We start from the raw sequence: 20,326 nt of genomic DNA, 5'->3' as shown, positions 1-20,326 counted from the left end.
ACACCTCCCATGAGTTTTAACAGCCTGTTTCAGGGTGACTTGCATTGTCTGTATAATACGCGTGACTAGGGTTGAATATGCTTAGCGGGCGGTGCTTCTCTGCTCCGCTACCTCCTGAGTCACACGCAGCCCTCCACCGCCGGCAGTGACCCCAGCCCCTCTGCAAACGTCTCATGGGGCTTCCGTTAGTCCCTGCAGAAGCCCAGGCCCGCATGTTAAGTAGATGCCCATGAGAGTTCGCACTCTCAAGCCTGAGAAGCACCGCTTTAGGGTACTTTGCACGCTGGGCTGTCGTGGAGAGAAAAGCTGCAAACCCAGCGGTCACACAAGACACAGTATGACTCGTTTGCCTGCCTAAGGACGCACCTCTTCAAACCAGTGCTGGCTATTTGCCGGGGATTTTACAATCATCTCCCTTCACCTTAACGCCCAAATTATCGTAACATCACGGATGAAGGAACCAGGCCTCGGCCTGCCGAGCTCCATCGGATCTTCTATCGCGTTTTCCCGAGGAGCTTTTGAGAATGTGGTTTTTCTCACTTGACTGTCAGAAAAGACACTGGAAAGGAAAAGGGGAACAAAGGGCGAGTCAGATCTTGTGATTCACCAACAGTCCAGTCCCGCTTGGGGCGCTTACCAACCTTGGGCAATTCACTCGCAGTTTCTCCACAATAAGTGTTTTGGTTATTTTTCACTTCGGGGGTTTGCAGTGAGGAGTCAAGATCGGATGCAAAGCGCCCAGCGTAGTACCTGACACACAGAGAAAGCATTTACTAAATGGTAAATGTTAGTAAGGTATCCTGGGATGTTTGTTTTTAAAGCAGATCAAACACTAGAGCACCCAAGTTCTGTGGTCCAAACGAATATCCACCTTCATGAAAACGTACAGCTTTGCCAAGTGCGGTGAAAGGCCAACCCCGGGCTACCCATGTGGTTTAATTCCCTTCCAGCTGAAGGCCGTCGTCCTTGGACCTAGGGCAGCCTTTCGAGACCCAGGTTGTCCGTCCCGGGATGGGGGTGCTCGAGCTGCAAAAGCGTTGGCCCGGGGCGGGGGCGTGGCTTACCCAACCCAAGCAGCTCATTAGCGGTAAAACCACCGTCAGGTCGAACCTAAAACCCTTCCCTCCGCCCCCTCCCCACTCCAATGGTTACTGTCGTTTAGCCCACGTCTGGAGTCTTCTCCGGCCCGTCTTCAGACGGCGCAGGTGGGCTAGAAAACCCACTGCTCTTCCCAGTCGTGGGGCCAGGGGACGGCGCGCCTGCGCCCTGCAGGACCGGCGCCTGCCCTTCACAATCATGGCGCCAGGAAGCCTCGCGCCTGCGCTCTGCGCGATGGGCGACTGTCCACAATGACAGCGCCCGGGAACGGCGCGCCTGCGCTCTGCGGCGCGGGCGTCTGCCCCTCACAATCATGGCGGCCAGGGCGGGGTGGGGCGGGGTCTGGGAAGGAAGAAAAGGGCTGGCGGCCCCAGAACAAGCGGTCACGTGCCCGGGAAGATGGCCGTCTTTCCCTGGTAAGGTGGAAGTGGCCGGTGGGCTTTGGGAAGGGATTGTCCTTGTTTGTCACTGGGTCTCTGTATCGGTGTATGTCTCTGCGAGTGTGTGTGTATGTGCACATGCATGAATGAATTGCTCCCTGTGTTGGGTGTTAGTGGAGCCTCTCACCCCGTCCCCGGGTTGTCTTGCGTGGAGGAGCTCCCTGAAGCCGGACCGGCGGGGTGTTGGTTGTCTCCCCCGCTACCCCTTCTCCTAGAGGAAACGCAAGTTCCCAGCTTCCACTTTCCCAGGAGAGTTGGTGCGGTTTCTAGGGGCGCTGGATGCAGAGAAAGGTTCACTCAGCTCTGAGTGTGGACGAGTCAGGGCACCTGGCTGTTCCCTGAGCTACTCAGTTCGTCTAGAGGAGACTTGCTTTTCTCATCTGTTAAAAGGCTTACATTTGTCCTGGTCTGTGCAGGGCCCTCTGATATGCTCCTTGGCCTCAGAGAGCTGACACTTTCATGCAGCAGACACACAGAACAGAAGGATGTCAAAAGGCATTTGCATGAGGCACAGCCTCACCTGTGGCCTTGGGCAAGGCGTCAGAGAGGCAGAGTGTAAAAAGAGGTTTTGCAGGATGTGTAGGAGCTCACCATGCAGAAATGAATGGCACCTGCAAAGCCTGACGGGCCTGGCGGGACTCTTGTGGCTGGTGTAACCGGGAGTGATTGGCGCTTCCGGCCCCCACGGGTGCTCTGAGTACGTGGAGAACGCAAGCAGGTTGTGATAGTGATAGTAGAATTATTTGGAGATGTAAGCTCTCCTCTGAGTCTCAAAAAGGGAGATAATTTTCTGGTGTTCATCTGCAAATGATGTGTAGTGGTTTACCGCTGAATGAGTGAGTGAGCAAATGAAAGAGTATACAGCCCTAGACTCGAATAACCCGGTAACAGGCACACTGCGGAGACACTGCGGGTTGCATTCCAGACCACCGCCATGAAGCGAGTCAATCAAAATTTGCTGGTAGAGGGTCTTGCATTCAGTTTGTAAAAAAAAGAGGCAACACTTGTGAATCGCAGTAAAGCCAAGCGCAGTAAAAGGAGGCCTGCCTGCACCACCTGGTTGCCTGCTTGATTCACAGCTGTCTTCCCTTCACCTCGCTGACTCTTGAAGCGTTTTCCGAAGCTCTGACGCCCAGAAGCAGGGTTGGATGCCCTGAGCTCTTCTTCATCGTTTCATTTGAGCTAGTCCTGCCCGGCAGCTCTTAGGGAGTTATTAAGATGTAAATACCCAAAACACGAGAGAAACACTGGCTTCAGTTATCTGGAATTTTGTAATAAAAATTCAGGAAGATGCTCTTTTCATCTCTGCCTCCCAGTACGTTTGTCAGCCTTTAATGTGTTTATAAATCACATGGGGTTTTTGTTAAAATGCAGCTCCTGATTCTGTAGGTCTGGGGTATTTAGACACTCCCCAGGTTATGCCCTTGGTAGATAAGTGGGGTTCAGAGGCTAGACCCAGCCAGGAGTGGAGGTGTGAAAGGCTGGCCTTTCCTGTGAAGCAACTGTCAAGGATCCAGAGGAGCCTTTTGCATTGCTGGGGGCTGAGATGATTGGGGAGCAGAGACGGTGGGTACCAGCTCTGTCAGCAGGAAAAAGAATTTTTGAGAAAATGTCCACTAGAGGTCGCTGTGAGCCTTACAAAGACCCAAGCATTGAGGAAAATGCTTGAACATCTCAGACTGCGGGAAATAGTAGGGAGCAGGGAGCAAATTTGAGGCAATAATGGAAGAAGTGATAGAAAAATCGAAATGTAGAGGTGTGACCTGACTTTCAGGAAGGATAAACGTTTCCTTTTTTAAAAAGGTTTTTCCAGAGCAGTATTTATTTTCCCAAGAATTCCCTCCCCTCAAACTTAAAATCATTTCAAAGCTTCGTCCTTAAAAAAAAAGTGGACAGTTCATTGCTTACTTCTTCAAGTTCTCAAGACGACTTATAGGTGATATGTAGAACTTTCATCTGACAGAGACAGATGCAAACTGCTGCCTCAGTTTGCATCCATCTCTGTTGCTTGTTGCTGTCACCTGACAAGTTACCGACACAAACGGCCTCAGCTTCTCTGTCTGCAAATGGGCATCATCATACCACCTAACTCCTGGGGCTGATTAAATGAGGAAATGGAGGTAAAGGCCTTGGTCCGGATCCTGGTATACAGTAAGCACATAATAAATGAGAACCGTTATTATGCAGTTATGATGTACCGTGTTTCCTGGAAAATAAGACCTAGCCAGACCATCAGCTCTAATGTGTCTTTTGGAGCAAAAATAAATCTAAGACCCGGTCTTATTTTACTGTAAGACCCAGTCTTCTTTATAGTAAAATAAGACCGGGTCTTAATAAAACCGGGTCTTATCTAACATAACCGGGTTTTACATTAATTTTTGCTCCAAAAAACGCATTGGAGCTGATGGTCCGGCTAGGTCTTATTTTCAGGGAAATACGGTAGTGCTTTTCTCAGCTGTCAATTGATTTGTTCATTATAGGGATGAAAACACATTTGCAACTGAATTTCAGCTCAGACGTCATTTCTAGTCATTCTATTAAATTAGCCTTTCAGAATCCTATTGATGAGGTTCAGAGTGACCTGAAAGGAAGAGAGGTGTGATTTGGTTTTTAAAACTTCATTCTGGCTGTTGATGGCTATTATTCCAGTGTATTTATTCTTGGGGTTTTGCTTGTTTTAAAAGTCAGGGATTGGCTGATCGCATATGAGAGGGAACTGGGAAGAATATGTCACAACAGACTCCAACTACAATGAAGACTGTATATTTTGTAAAACACGATTCAGAGGGACTGGGCAATATACTGCGGTTGGGGTTTTCTCTAAAAAAAAAAAAAAAAAAGTAGAGAGGAGAAGCTGGTCCATGTTAACCAGCCTTTCTCCTGCACTCAAAGACAGATTTACTTAGAAAAGGTAGAAATGAAACCACAGGAGCTCAGCTCTTTCCTACTGCGTTGGCTTTCTGGTTAGTGAGGGGGCTGGAGTAATGGGCACAGTGAGGTTGGGGGCGGTCAGATTTCATACAGATGGGAATGAAGCCGGGCTGATGTGAATGGGGCAGAGGTGGGGGATGAAGTCAAGGGGTTTGGCGGCTAAGGAACAAAGCAGCCAGGTCCCTGGACCCTGTTATCTTGCCGTCAATAGTCATTTATGTGTGTTACACACATATACCGGGGGTGCCAAAAAATGCATACACATGACTTGTATTCATCTTTTGTTAACGGTATTTATCGAGTATGACAATTTTAATACAGTTCTTTCCTTTCTTAAAGTGTGTATACATTTTTTGGCACCTTCTGTAGATTTCAATATATAGGGTTTTCTTGTTTTAAAGTGTGCTGCTGCCGCCGCTGCTCTTGGTTTTCCTTTGCACGTTTCTTTCTTCTGTTTGAAGGATGGTTTCACGAGGTGAAACTCTTTGTTGGCAGTTGCTGTGTTTCAGTACTTTAAAGGTATGAGTTCACTTACCTTCTAGAAGGCTCCCAGCTCTGTGCGGAGGTCATAATTTTCTTGCCGTCCTTTGAAAATGGTGTTTCTCTTTTTCTTTTAAGAAATCTCCTTTCTTTAGTTTTTAGCCATTTTACTCTGAGGACCCTAAGCATGGTTGCTTGGTTTTGTTTTTGAGCCTTCGTTGGGACACACGTGTGTCTTGAGTCTGTAGCTTGATGTCTTTCTTTAGTTTGGGGAAAGTTTCAGCTGTTGTCCCTTCAAATACTGCTTCTGCCCATCCTTTCTCTCTTTCCCTTTGGGGTTCCACTCGCGCGTGTGTTAAGACCTCCCCTTCACGTCCCTTTTGCCGTCTACCCTCTTCCATGCTTCCCGTCTTCTCCTCTTCAGGTTTCAATGTGGAGACTCTCTCCCCTTTTATTTCCCATCTCACGGGTGCCCGTACTTGTTAAGCCTTCACAAGACTGATGAAAACTGCTTTTCATCTGAAAACTGCTTTTCATCAGCTTTCTGATTCTGACTCGCTTCCTTCTGCTGCATGCTCTTAGCTGGCGCACGCTTTGAGGGGGAATCAGGGCCAATTTCTCACTTCTCTGCAGCCCCTTGTCTTCAGAAGCTCGTCCTTCCAACCCTGACTGTATCCTAATGCGTCTTTCCAGCGCTGCGAGGTTTCCTTGATGCTCTTCTGGCTGATTGGCTCCTAGCAGCCGCCGTCTGCCTGGCTCTGGCCCCGCGTCCCTCTGGCAAATGCCCTGTGTGTGTGGTGGGGGGAGCTGGCTTCACCTCACCCAGCTTCCCTGGGTTCTGGTGTCTGGCCTCACAGGTGTTGTGTGTGTTGGCAGCTCCTTGTACCTTCAAACTGACGTAAAAAAAAAAGAATTTTAAGTATAGCATTTCTCGTTGCTCTTGGTAGAAATCCTGTTCCCTTGTAGATTGCCTCGTCGTTGCGGAAGTCTGGGCAAATCGTTTTTAGTGTGTTCGGTATCTCCATCAGCTAATGGGTTTCTGGGTTTTGCTGTTTTCCAGGCACTCCAGGAACAGGAACTACAAGGCCGAATTTGCATCATGCCGGTTGGAGGCCGTGCCCTTGGAGCTTGGGGACTATCACCCGCTGAAACCCATAACTGTAAGTTTTGTCAAGGGCCTCCCTACGTGACATCCCCATTCGGGAAAATGACAGGCTGCATTCCTGGGTCTTTTACTCTTTGCCTGTTTAAATCAACCAGCTTGTTCCCTGTCCCCTTGTTTGTCATGTTGGCCTCGCCCACCATCGGTTTTATTCTCCCCTTTCTCCTATCAGTGAGGTTGTCATGCGTGTGGGGTGCTGTCTTCCTGGTGTGGAGGTATAAGCAGAGTATATCTTGCTTTTTTGATTCACCTATTTGGAATATTAAGAATCACTGTCATTCCCAGTATAGGGTGCTGGCCTGAGTGGCATTGTAGCCTGTCTGTGAATTTATTTAAAAAACTAAACAAAACAAAAAGCAGGCAAGAGACTTGGCTGGTCACTCCTTCCTGGGTTAGCGCAAGGAGTAGAAGCTGTGGGGTTGTCACCGTGGGTAGAGATGAGCTTGACAGACAGATGCCAGTGGATACCAAGGACATGAAGATTCTTCCAGCGGAGGGCGGACGTCAACGCACAGAGGCAGTGCCATAAAGCAGGAGGGCACAAGCCTGACCTTCAGCCTCCCAGGGCTGCTCAGATCCCCATGGGCCCCTGCAGCTGACCCACCAGTGAGTTGGTTCCATTGTCAGGACCTCGCCCCCCACGGTGACAGAGTAGCTTCAGCAGCTCACATCTCACTGGTGACACAGCAGGGGGACCTCTTCTCCAGCAGTTTTTGTTTAGCCCGTTGGGTTACGCGTCCTTCTCTGAACCAAGCTTGGTGACTGGGGTGTGGAATATGCTGATTGATGGGATTGGGGCGGTGACCGGGGTGTGGAATATGCTGAATGATGGGATTGGGGCGGTGACCGGGGTGTGGAATATGCTGATTGATGGGATTGGGGCGAGAGCCTGGGAACTGGGAGCAGAGTCCACCCACCAGGCCTGAGAGTCGGGGAGGGCTGCTTTCCCACAGATAGTTTGGACTGTTGAGCCTGGGGGAGGGAGGACAGGTGACAAGACTGCCCGGCAGAGAAGATGCCACATGTGCACCAGTGACAGGTACTAGTCACCCAGGTTAGTATCAGGCCCCGCAGGTTTAGGGGAGGGTCTTCCGTAAGACTGCGCTCGCCTCAGACACCAGCTGCACACTGGGGGGCCCCAGGCCACTCGCACTTCAAATGCTCTTTTCTCCCTCCTTCCTTCTGGTCCGGCCCGTCCTTCTGTCTCTCTGAGGATTGGTTTCCTCTACTTCCCTATGGACACACGTCCAGAATGCCCATCACTGTCCGGCCCCTGGCCCCTGGGTTTTCACAGCTTCTCATTTGAGAAGGAGTGGACCATAATGAGCCCATCTGGACGTTGCTCCCAGTTTTCAGCAGAGACTCTGGTTGGCCCCTCTTGGCTCGGGTTCACCCCTGATGCAGTCGTCTGAAGCTGGGGAGGGATGGGGGCCAGTGGCACAGAAGCGTGGCTCCACACGCCGGCACCTGGCAGTACACACTCCGGGACGTGGCCCCTGGGCAGAGTTCTCCAGAAAGGAAGGACCACCGCCGAGGCTGTGAGCTTATGGTGGGGCCTGAGGTTCTGCACCATTAGAAGCTCCCGGGTGACGTGGCTGCTGCTTGTCCAGGGACCCCGCTGAGTGAGAAGGCCCCACAGAATTCATCTAGCTCAGCTGCTAATCGTGGTGGCCCTTCCTGACCCTGACTTCCCACCTTCCCTTCCTCGGCCACTGGCATTCTGAGTCCTGTCCATTTGTCATAAAAAGAAGTGTCCCTGCCTCAAAGGAATGGTTACATCACCTCCTGGAACCAGGGCAAACCCGTTTGAGTGTTTCACTGGGAGGACTTGGGGCGACTTCCCTTTGACCCTCACAGCTGTTCCCCACAGGTCACGGAGTCAAAGACGAAGAAGCTGAGCCGGAAAGGAAGCACCTCCTCAACGTCCTCGTCGTCCTCCAGCTGTGTGGTGGACCCGCTGAGCAGCGTCCTGGATGGGACCGACCCCCTGTCCATGTTCGCGGCCACTGCTGACCCCGCGGGCAGGGCGGCCGCCACGGTAATACATCCTTCAGGGCCATCGTGCCACTGGGGGTCAGCTCTGGGGGTGCAGGGATTGGAGGGGTGGGGTCGTCTAAACTGCATGGTGCCACCTGGTTGTAACAGTCCAAACAGTGCAAACGTCCAGAGGGTGACTCTGCTGGGAGAGGCTGGCGTAGGGCCTGGAAGCTTCTTCCTTTCTTCTTTTGAAAGCATTTTAAAATTGATTCATTATTTTAATGTCCCTCTTTTTATAGTTCTTTCGGATTTATTTTTATGTCGTTACGTAAGTGATTCACTAATTTTTCATGTAAAAGTAGTCAACCACTGCGGATGACGTCCTGTTGACCACTTGCCGTCCTTCTCTTCACCACCTGGAGGTCATCAGTGACAATCGGTGTGGTGTGGATTCTGTAACGTCCCCTGTGTTTCCATGGATATTTCTGACAGCAGTTTCTGAGCGCTTGCACACATACTCATTTAATAAGTGATAATAACAACTAGTAATAGCATCCCCTCACCAGGGGGCTGGCCTTTGCTAAGTGCAGTCCCGGTTTAGCTCTCAGACGACCTGTGACAGATGTATCACGGTCCCCATTTGAAGAGGGGCCCCCATGGAGGAACAGAGATACTAAGTCGTAGCCGAGCTGGAATTCCCACCCGGCCCGTCTGGCTCCAGAATCCACATTCTCAGCCGCCAGTCTGTGCTGGCATTGCATCCATCTATTTACTTTTTTATTTGTTTGCTTACATAATTTGAACTATATTTATACTTTTTTTTTTTAACCTTTGAGTATAATTGACAAGTAAAATTATGAGGCATTTAAAGCGTACAGTGTGATGATTTGATACATATGTACGTTGTGAATGGATTCCTCCCGCCGAGTCTACACATCCTTCACCCCGTGTATTTCCTTTTTTTTTCTTTTTCGGATGGAACATTTAAGTTCTACTCTCTTAGGAAATTTCAGTTCTACGCTGCCGTGTTGTCAACTATAGTCACCGTGTGTTTGCTTATCTTTTTAAGATGAAAATGATATCGCTGCTGAAGAGATTGTCTTGCCTTTCCTTAGGACAGTTCCAGAAAGAAACGTGACCGAGATGACAACTCCGTGGTCGGATCAGATTTTGAGCCTTGGGCCAGCAAACGAGGAGAGATCCTTGCCCGCTACACAACCACGGAAAAACTCTCTATCGTGAGTCCCAGCAGACTTTTCTCTCAGCGTCGCCTTCAGATGTAGTAGTAATTTTTTGTGATGATTCTTCACCCAGTTCCGCTGTGTGAGTTTCCCCCCAGCACCAGCCAGCAGTTCCCCGACACTGGCTGGGTGCCCAAGAAGTCGGCTCAGTTCTGACACTGTCCGCCTGGAGACAGCGTCAGATGCTACGGCTTAGCCCAAGTCTGCCCCCCATGGCAGATGCCAGTCATTAAGTCCAGGTTGTCACCTGTGTGTGCCTCTGTCCAACTGGCTGTAAATCGGAGCTTCCCACAACCCCCTCCTCGGGTTTGATTAATTTGCCAGAGTGGCTCACGGAACTTAGGAAACCCATGTGCTTGCTGGATTACCAGTTTATTACAAATGATATTAAAGGGAATGAATCAACAGTCAGATGAAGAGATGCATAGGGCGAGGTCGCTCACTAAGGAGCTTCTGTCCCCATGGGGTTGGGGTCCAGGGAAATGGTCCAGTTTCCTAACCCGGAAGCTCTCCCAACCCTGTCCTCTTGGGTTTTTATGGGACTGTCATTCCAGAGGTATGATTGATGAACTCATTGGCCATTGGCGATTGAACTCAGTCTCCAGTCCCTCTCCCTGCCCTGGAAATCAGGGGATGGGACTGAAACCAATCCTTTAATCACATGGTCCATTCCTCTGGACACCAGCCCACCAGCCACATCCTTAGGTGCGGTCCAGAAGTCACCTCATTAGCATAACAAAGGACACCTTCATCATCACTTAGGAAATTCCAAGGGTTTTAGGAGCTCTGTGCCACGAAGACCGAATATATATTTCTTTTATAAATCACACTGTCAACAGTTATGTTGCCCCAACTCCCGGGCCCTATGAGTTTCATTTATGTCAGTGTTAGTTGGGAAAAAATGTACAGATTGGTTTCTCAAAATGTTAAGAGTCAGGGATCTGGCCCAGGTCAGAGAAAGAACTGGAACCGCAGGGCCGTCTCCAGAAGTGGTCGGGGTTTGTTGTGTGGATCTGGCCATTGTAGCTGCTGTTGCTCTTTGTGTGGGTCACAGCCGGCTTTCTTCCAGGGCTGGAAGGTCAGTTGCTTTGGGTGTCCGCTAGGGGGCGTCGTTGGCCTGTGCCTGGGGACACGTATGAAATTCCAGGCTAACCCTGTACTGGGCAAGTTGCCCTCAGAAGGAAAGGCTGGGGAGAGCCGAGACCATCCAGGGAACGCAGGTGAATGCCTGTGTTAGTGGAGGCTTGGGCACAGTTGCTTATAACCGAAGCCTTCCCCGACGACCTAAACAAGACTGACGTTTTTCTCCCGTGACACTGGAAAGGTGTCCAGAGGCGCTTGGTCCAGGGCTGGTGTGGCAGCTCCACAGTCATCAGGGATCCGGCTCTTTCTGTCTTGCTCCCCCGTCACGTTCAGTGTCACCTCGTGTCCAACTTGTCAGAAGGAGGAAAAAGGGAAAGTAGGATGTACCTTGTCTCATTTACGGAGACGTCTCAGCTTCCCCCTCAACACATCCATTTACACTTGTCTGAAAGGTAGTCACGGGTTGTACACAGATGCAAGGGAAGCTGGGAAGTGTGACAGTGTCCCCATAAAAAATCAGGGCTGTGAGTAGGGAGGCAGGCAGGTGACTAGAAAAGGCCACAAGCCTCTTTGTTCCCCAGGCAGGGCAGCTCCTTGCTGAGCAGAGTGGCAGGTGGAATGACAGGGCTATTAGCTATTTCTTTTTATGTTCTGAGTGCATCAAGTTAACTTAGAGCAGTGATTCTCAACCAGGTGTAATTTTACCGCCCAAAGGACGCGCTGCGATATTTGAAGACATTTTGGGTTGTTACAGCTATGGGGATGCTCCTGGCATTTAGTGGGTGGGGACCAGTGGCTGCTAAACATCCTTCAGTGCACAGGACGGCCCCCTCCACAGAATTTTCCAGCCCATAATGTAAATAGTACCAAGGTTGTGAAACCCTGCTTTAGAGTAAGCTAAATGCTGTCACGTGACTCCACTGTCCAAAATTTTGCTGTTTGTTGGCTTACTTTGAGAGTCCTGAATCGAGTTAAAAATTTGCATCTCCAGTAGTTTCTAGTGAGCTGTATTTTCCTCCTTTGAATAAATGTTTCTATTTTTCATTTGACTTTATTGGAAAATGGTGGGTCATATTGTCTTAGTGCTGTTGAATACTAATTTAAGTATCTTACAAGTCTTTTTTACCATAGAATCCAGTAAGTTTTTAAAAACTTAAATTTTTTTTTTGCCTCTGCAGAATCTATTTATGGGATCTGAAAAAGGTGAGTTGTTGTTACTGTTTCGATGGGGAATTCTCTCATTCCCTTTAATATAATTTCACAAAGGGAAAAAAAAAAGTTCGTAGTATCAAACCCTGATGTTTAATTCAATCGAAGCTATTATTTTCTGGATCGGGTAGACTCAGTAGAAGTGAAATACATTTAGATGATGAATTTAAAAAGACCACAGATGTTACATGGAGTAAAAGGGAAGCCCCCTGCTTGAGTTTAGGGTTACAGTCTCTCCCTTGTGAAAATGCGGATCCGCTGGTGAGGGGAGTCCCACACTCACACTTACTGGTCTCTGGACATGCCACTTCCCAGTTTCCTCTGCTAAGACACGGTCAGAGGCTTTGGACCAGGGGGTCACGAACTGGCTGTACAGCAGCGTCACCTGAGGAACTTTCATACAAACACAGACCACCGACCTCATGCCACTTGTTGAACTAATCCTGAGGCATGGGGCCTGGGAATTTCTTTTTTCAAGCTCCCAGGTGACTCGGAAGGGACTGACCGACCACATGCTGCTGGGGGTGCAGATGAGCTTGGCCTTGGTTTTTGTGCGAATCGCCGGGGTGGCAGCTGCAGCTCTCCCCCATTCTCTGCAGGTTGAGAATCAAGAGAGTGGGCCAGCCCCTTTGTTAGAGGCGTCACTTTGACCCCAAACAATAAAGAAGTACATCATAGCATTGCATATCCACCAGTTTGGAAAAATCAGAAAGATTGATGACGCCACTAGCTGGTGAGAATGTAATGCAACAGGAACTCGCATACATCACCAGTGGGCGTGTAACATGACACCCAACATGCAAAACACATTTGCATTATCTATTAAGAGTAAAGATGGGCCAACCCTTTGATCCAGCCATTCCCCTGCTAGGATGTACCCTAGATCAGAAATGGGCAACCTACAGGCCAAATCCGGCCCACTGTTTGATTTTGTAAATAAAGTTTTATTGGAACACAGCTATGTCGATTTGTTGACCTATTGTCTCTGGCTATCAAGGCAGAGTTGAGTCGTTGTGACAGAGACTGTATAACTCATACAACCCCAAATACTTATATCTGGCCCTTTACAGAAAGCGTTTTTCTAACTGTGCAGATTTGTGTTTCTTAAAGTTTGGTACAAGGACCAGCAGCTTTGGTATTGCCTGGGACTCATTAGAAATGCAGTCTCAGGCCCGGCCAGACCTACTGCAAATCAGAATCTGCGTGTTAACATAGCCGTACGTGATTCCTGTAAAGTTCTGCGAAGCACTGTCCTGAGGGATTCAGGCATGTGTGGAACAGGACATACCCACAGACATGTTCATAGCAGCTACTACTGTTCAGAGTAGCCCCAAGCAGGAAATGACCCACACATCCATCGACAGTAAAATAACAAAATTGTGGTGTATTCACACTCACAATGGAAATGACTGAACAGCAGGAAAATGAATGAGCTGCATGGAACTCTGTGCAACAACCAGAGTAGGTTTCAGGAATGAAAGTTAATGGTGAATGAAAGAACTCTGTGGTGGTTGCAAAGATCCTCTAATATCTGTCAACACGTACATGTATGCACATTCTGTGGGTATTATTTCAGGGGGAAGACAAAAGTAAAAACAGGTAAAAAAAAACAAAAAAACAAATGATTTGGAAACTTAACTTGAGTAGTTGTTAGTAATTAGATAATCGTACCCTGCTCTCAGCTGATCCCAGACAAATCTGAGTTCACACCAGAGCTAAGAAACCAGCACCTTAAAAGGACCAACTTGCATTCCTGAAGTGTGAGCTGGATCGGCCGGAGCGTAGGGACCTGGGATCTGGACCAGAAGCCGTCTCAGATAGGGAACGGGTCTGGAGGAGGAGGAGGCGCTGGCCAGCAGCAGCCCGCTGGACACAGCCTGGTGGCCGGCTTGCGACCCGCAGCCCTGTCCGTCATCCCGCCACCTGTCCCTGCTGATGGCAAGAATGATGCTGACGGGTGATTGGAGAGAGGTACCGCCGGTCCTGGACGCGCCACGGGAGGGCTTGGAAGCCCTAGTGTCCACCTCCGGGCAGACAGGGAGACTGTTGTTTGGTTGGTGGAAGGGTATAAGGATGCCACACTGAGTGTGAGCCTGAGAGGGTCTCTTTGTGGAGAACAATTAAATGATGGATTTTTGGCATCCTCCTCCGGACCGCCTGCCTTTAGGAATAAATAAGTGAAATGTTTGTAAATATCAAATATAGTGGAACCTTTTGAAGGCTGATCCCTTGAGCTCCGGGGCGGGGGGGCAGTTTTCCAAGCAGGAAGGTTCCTGATGGGACTTGGGTTATGGAAGGACATTGCTTTCAAAAAATCTTGGGTGGAAGTTGGTCCCCAGCCGCGTTATTCATGATGAAATGTAAAGTGACAGATACCTTCCTTCGGGAGTATTGTGACAGAGGAAAGCCACCTGTGTGACATGGATCCATTCTGTTTAGGCAAAGCCGGGGCGACCACATCTGCGATGTCCGAGAAGGTCCGGACCAGGCTGGAGGAGCTGGACGACTTTGAGGAGGTGAGCAAGTCACCGGCAGAGCCCAGGGCCGCGTGGTGCTGTCGTTTCTTCTGCCAAGTGAGCTCTGTCTCCGTGGCTGCTGTCTGAGGAATTCGCGAGCCCTGCATTGTGCTCTGTCCTCCCGAGGCACCAAGGGAACCAGGAAAGACGCCAGTGGTGCAGTTGGCTGAGCTCTCAGGAGCCTGCCTCGGGCTGGTTTTCTGAAGGCGTCTTTTCTCACTGATGCCTGAGCAAACCCGGGTCATCTGAGGACAGGGTCTCACTGTACAAGCCAAGCGGAGCCATCTCCCTGGGAAGCGGAGGAGAAAGGTCCCACCTGGCTGCTCTGCTGGCTGCATGTGGCTACAGGAATCTTTTAACTGGCCTGCACCTGCTTTCCAAACACATGACCCGTTTGCCAACTCTTCAAAATTGGTCAGTTTCACATAAATCCAGATTTCTGGCTTCTCTTGAATTCCATCTGATCGTGGGCCCACATTCTTGTACCATCCCGATTCACTCATGAGCCTTTCTAGCCTGGCCCCTGGAGACAGGTGAATTTGTGTCCTCTGGAGTGTCACTATCATGGCAGTTATGTTGCTCTGTCCTGTATCTTTCCCCTTGGGTCCAGGTCCTTCCAGCTCTGAAACCAGAGTTGTTGGGTGTTCAGCAGAGTCTCATGATCCACAGTCCAATTTCTCAGTTCAGACAGGACACGTTTTGAAGTAGGGTATCCGAGAGCCTCAGTCACACAACTGTGGCTGGTAAGAAGGGAATTGCTGAGGGTTTGAATCAAAGCACTTTAGTCTGTGGGTCTCTGAAAGTCACTTAAGCTGGCTGAAGCCGGGGTCTGAAGAACCACCCAGAAACCTGGCAGCTGTCCTCTGTCTCTTGTGGTTCTGTGCAGCCTTCATCACTGATTCTTTTTCTAGTTCTCCATTTTTGTTTTTCCTGCAGACTGATTTCCTTGCTCACAGCAGAGATGGCTGCCCTGTGGCTTTCAAGTTAACTAGTGTGTTAGTCAGGGTAAGGCTAGGTTATGCTGTGGTAACAAATGAACCCCCAGACCTCAGTGGCTTACTAGAACAAAGGTTTATTTCTTCCTGGCATTACTTATCCAGGGCAGTGACAGACACACCACCATCTCATAATGTTGCCATCTCAACAGATGGCTTCCAGGGTTGTCACAGCAGAGGTGAAGAAAGAGTCACTTCACTGCCTCAGCCCAGAAGGTTCCGTGAACTGTTGTTCCCTCCCGAGCATTTACCTTAGTCTTTGTTAATGTCCATCTTTGTACCTTAAGCTTGATTGGTGCAGAAATAAGGTCATTTTGCTCCCCTTTGTATCTCGAGCATCTGGTATACCTGGCCTGGCCCAAGGTGAGTCCTGATAACTATCAATCCTCCCTGTTTATAGGTGAGGCTCTGGGAGGAAAGCAGCTCACCCAGAATCGCATGGTGGGAAGCAGCTGACCTGGGAGCTGGCCTAGGTCTGACTTGCCTCCTAGGCCGGTTTCTCTGCGACACGCCACTCTGCCCCCCTTCACAGAAAACTCCAAGAGCCTCTTTGATCAAAAGACAAAACGATCGATCCTGGTGGGGCTATAAGGGAAACTTAGAGAGTGAAGCTCAGCCGGTGCTCGGGTTGGTGGTCAGTGTTTTTCCTTTTGTTCCTTCACCTTCCTCCTTTCTGCCCACAGGGCTCCCAAAAGGAACTGCTGAATTTGACTCAACAGGATTATGTGAACCGCATAGAGGAGCTCAACCAGTCGCTGAAGGACGCCTGGGCCTCGGACCAGAAAGTGAAGGCTCTAAAAATAGTCATCCAGGTCAGCTCTAGTGATTTTTGTGAATTTTCTGTGTAAAACTCCTTTGTGGATAATTAGGGTTTTCAGAAGCCTGCCTTCAGAGTCTTCCCCTCCTTTTTTCATGTGTTCCATCTTCACGTACTTCCTATGAAAGGCCGTGATTGCGAATCTGTGTTTTCATGAGATGGCTAATCCCAGGGCCACTGTGTGCAGCTGCACAGGTTGTGCACTGCACAATTCCAGGACACTCACCCTAGATTGCACAATTAATGATGCCCCCTGTGTCATGTATTTAGTTCATTGTTCCTGGTACAGCCCCTGACACGTCTATGATTTGTACAGACTAAAGATGGACCAACGGTCTGGGTCTCCTTGACTAGATTTCCATTGTATCTTTGGAACTAACGATTGTGTATTCCTGATAAATGCATTTTTGGGTCATATTCTGCATAATTATGGGTCCAACAAATATTTTTTTACACTGTTAGAAGAGGTACATTTGTTGAAACCTCTTTGTTGGTGAGTTTGTTGATCCGTGACAACTCTTGGATCACAAGAGCAAGTTCTGGAAGGAAAACAGCTTCTTCTGTTGTTTTGACCCCTAAGATCATCCTGTGTTGGCAAAACATGCTCAGAAACACACTGTGAAAGGAATAATGTGTGCGTTACGATTTCCAGAGCAGCGCTTAACAAAGAATTTCTGAGTAGCCATTCAAGTTCAAAAGGACAGATCCCGTTCTAGTTCAGTGTCGTGGCCATGTGACATTTGTTTGCTCACCTGTTGCTCTGGAGAGAGAGTGGGGAGAGGCTGGGAGTCTTTGCCCTGGGTACTTGAAGTCTTTTAAGATGATACTTTGCGTGGCAGGTGCTATTTTTTTTTGGTGTTTCGTGACCGAGGCAAACCCCACCCACTTCTCTTCCATCACTGTTGTTGGTTTACAAAGTAAATACCCTTGAGGAAGGGTTCTCTCCTCCTGAATTCACGTGATGGGGGTTGCGTGCTGCGTGGCACAAGTGAGAAATTTCTAAACTAACAAGCGCTTCTTCCAAATATTTTTATTGGCAGCCTTTCTGCCTAGAGTACTTGGTACAGAACTGTGACTTCTAAGTTTTACATCTGGAGCAGATTTGATTCGTGTCTTCTCGAGGAAAAATAACCATGAAAGTGTTGCATGTTGCATTAACTCCACATCTGGTGATTCGTAACTATTGAACTTTCGGTCCTTTAGAAACTGCCTTCTTTAGCCAATTAAGATAGTGAAGCTGTGGAGCCTGGAGAAATGAGACCAGTTCACCTGACATGCTCTGTAATCAGGCTTTTGTTTCTTTAGCTTTATTGAGATATAGTTTACATATCCCCAAACCCACCATTGGAAGTGTGTACAGTTCAGTGATTTTCAGTGAGTTTATAGAGTTGCACCACTGTTAGGCAATCCAATGTGAGAACTTTTCCATTACCCTCCCTTCCAGACTCCCCCAAGCCTGTTTGCAATCAAGTCCCATTGCCACTTCCAGCCCCAGGAGACCACTGATCTGGTTTTGACGACACGTTTGCCTCTCATTGCATGGGATCTCATTACGTGGGATCATTCAGTACGTAATCATTTGCATCTGGCTCCGTTCACTTAGCACCACGTTCCTGAGGTTCCCCCATGTGTCAGTACGTTGTGCCTTTTTACTGCTGAATATTAGTCCGTTGTAGGGATAATCCCTTTTTACTTCTCTGTGAATGAGTTGATGGACATTTAGGCTGTTTCCACTCTGGCTACTAGGACACATGCTACTATGCACATTTGTACACAAGTCTTTGCATGGACACGTTTTCATTTCTCTTGGGTAGATTCCTAGGAGTGGAATTGCTGGGTCACATGGTACGTTTACGTTCAACTTTTTGAGAAATGGCTAAGCCGCTTTCCAAAATGGCTGCACCATGTGCGTTCCCGCCAGCAGCATCTAAGGGTTCCGGTTCTAGTGCATCTTTTCCAGCAGTCTGTCTGCCTTTTTGATTACGGCCGTCCTAGTGGGTTTGAAGTGTTATCTCATTGTGGTTTCAACTTGCATTTCCCTACTGACCAGTGGAGCTGGGCATGTTTCCATCTGCTTATTGGCCATTTGTCTATCTTCTTTAGTGAAATGTCTGTTCAAGACTTGTCCATTTGTAAAATCAGGTTGTTTATCTTGTTGAGTTGTAACAATTCTTTATATATCCGTGATCCAAGTTCTTTATCAAATATATGAGCGAGAAGTATTTTCTTGTAGTCTGTGTCTTTTTCCCTTTTCATAATGGTGTCTTTTGAAATATAGAAGTTTTTAATTTTAATGAAGTCCAATTTATCTGTTGTCTGTTTTTCGGCTCGTGCTTTCGGAGTTGTATCTAAGAACTCTGCCTAACCTAAGGTCATGAGAATTTTTTCCTGTTTTCTTCTAGAAGTTTTACAGTGTTAGCTCTTACCTCTAGGACTGTCGTCCATTTTGAATTAATTTTTGTGTGTTGATAAGGGTGTAAGTTTATTAAGGGTATCCAATTGTCTCGGCAGCATTTGTTGGAAGGACTGTCTTTTCTCTATTGAATTATTTTGGGACCCTTGTCAAAAGTCAACTGACCATAAATATAAGGGTTTATTTCTGGACTCTCAAGTTTATTCCACAGATCTGTAAGTCTGTCCTATGTTAGTACCGTACTGTCTTGATTACTGTAGCTTTATGGTAAGTTTTGAAACTGGGTGGTGTAAATCTTTTTCAAAATCGTTTTGGAGATTTTGGGTCCTTTGCATCTCCATGTGGTTTTCAGGATGAAGTTGTCAATTTCTTACCATCTCCTCCCCCAATAAAACCTGGGTGGTTTTTTAAAAATTTTTTATTGGGGAATGTTGGGGAACAGTGTGTTACTCCAGGGCCCCTCAGCTCCAAGTCAAGTTGTTGTCCTTCAGTCTAGTTGTGGGGGGCACAGATCACTTGCCTATGTGGGAATCGAACCGGCAACCCTGCTGTTCAGAGCTTGCGCTCTAACCAACTGAGCTAACAGGCCTCCCCTTCTGGGGTTTTGATAGGGATTGTATTGACCCTATACGTCAACTGGAGAGATCTGCCATCGTACTAATAGTGAGCCTACTGGTGTGTAAATCATGTGTCTTTCATTCTGTTGGTGGGCATTTGGTTCTGTCCTTTTCTTTTGTCGTTACGCTGTTACTATGAACAGTCTTGGACACGTCTGCTGACCTTCCTCTAGATGAAGGTCCAGACCCGAGAGCGGGATGGCTGGGGTGTAGGGTGTGTACCTCTTCAGCTTTACCAGGCAGTGCCCAGTTGTTTTCCAGAGTTTTCTGTGCCCGCTGGTACACTCGCAGTAGCAGTGGGAATGGGAGAGTCTGTGCTGTTCAGCTTCCCCCCAACATTTGGTGTGAGCAGAGCTTCTATTTTTATTTTTCCAATTGAGGAAGTGATAAAATCCTCCTTTGTTGTGGTTTTAATTTGCAATTCCCAAATTATAATAGGATTGAGTATCTTTTCACATGTTTATGGGCCGTCAGCGTTCCCTTTTCTGTAAAATGCCTTGTGTCAATTCCTTCTGCTCATTCTTTTCATTGTTATGAGTTATTATTGATTTTTAGGATTTTTTTCATATGTTCTGGATAGTAGTTGTCCTCTGATTAATTAGTCTGCTTCCTTCCTTCCATCCATCCATGCATCCATTTATGCTTTCTTAGTACGCAACCGTAGGTTATCTTTTAATTTATCCATTTGCTTTGGTTATTCAATTTTTTCAACCCAAACTTAATTAGAAAACTGCTAGTATGCTTCTAGATATTTCTAATTGGATGCAAAGGAAAAACAAACACTCTTTCAGTATTTTTCCAGCAATGTGAGTAAGTTCGGTAGCAAGTATTTCAGGCAGAGAAATGTATTGGTCAGACGTCCAGGAAATGTGTATGACAACGGTTCTCAGCCTCGGCTGCACTTTAGAATCACCTGCAATCCTGAGTCCCAGCTGCGCCCAGACCAGCTTCATCAGGGACTGGGAGGCAGGCACCACTATTGTTTGATAAAAGCTCCCTAGACGATTCTGAAACTGAGAACACTGGTTTGTAGGAAGCTTAGTCCATTCAGCATCTGCTACAGATTGTGGATGTCACAAACCCAGTGTGTCCCCGGCGTGTTTCAGGGAAGCAGTCACTGGAGCCCTTGTTAAGAGGCCTGATTTCCTGGTGTCTTGGCTGGAGGTTGACCAGTAGTTTTGATGTGGTGTGAAGACTCTGTATATTTAACACACGCACATTGGGGTGCCTGAGTCTGATTTAGGAAACTGCACCCATGCCTGGAAAACCTGTAGATTCTTCGAAATTGTGATTTACAAGGTAATTTCAAGGATAGCATCGTTACGACTTTAACTTTGGATTTAAAAA

General features: G+C 48.0%; 1 protein-coding gene and 1 long non-coding RNA gene across 3 annotated transcripts in view; one reads left to right on the top strand and one right to left on the bottom strand.

The window, feature by feature from the left end:
- Positions 1-420: 420 nt before the first annotated feature.
- Positions 421-1,025, bottom strand: LOC109458950 (uncharacterized). Of its 2 annotated transcripts, none has more exons than XR_016022534.1 (3): positions 888-1,025; positions 642-750; positions 421-559 (listed from the first exon to the last, which is right to left on the bottom strand). It is a non-coding gene; the product is annotated as an uncharacterized LOC109458950 (long non-coding RNA). The 2 variants fall into 2 exon arrangements; XR_002139310.3 differs by having other exon boundaries at positions 872-1,010.
- A 393-nt stretch (positions 1,026-1,418) lies between these two features.
- VPS35L (VPS35 endosomal protein sorting factor like) overlaps positions 1,419-20,326 on the top strand; it is a 79,257-nt gene continuing 60,349 nt past the window's right edge. Inside the window, exons 1-7 of the mRNA XM_074323112.2 lie at positions 1,419-1,514; positions 6,010-6,109; positions 7,982-8,149; positions 9,204-9,326; positions 11,591-11,615; positions 14,061-14,137; positions 15,816-15,944. Of these exons, the coding sequence (XP_074179213.2) occupies positions 1,498-1,514; positions 6,010-6,109; positions 7,982-8,149; positions 9,204-9,326; positions 11,591-11,615; positions 14,061-14,137; positions 15,816-15,944 (639 nt within the window). The 5' untranslated portion in view covers positions 1,419-1,497. The remainder of the gene's footprint in view (positions 1,515-6,009; positions 6,110-7,981; positions 8,150-9,203; positions 9,327-11,590; positions 11,616-14,060; positions 14,138-15,815; positions 15,945-20,326) is intronic.

Source organism: Rhinolophus sinicus, chromosome 10, assembly GCF_057876585.1.
Source record: "Rhinolophus sinicus isolate RSI-liver-muscle chromosome 10, RSI-T2T, whole genome shotgun sequence".
Classification (NCBI taxonomy): Eukaryota; Metazoa; Chordata; class Mammalia; order Chiroptera; family Rhinolophidae; genus Rhinolophus; species Rhinolophus sinicus.
Note: the sequence above shows the minus strand (reverse complement) of the source record. Positions and strands in the feature narration are given on the sequence as shown.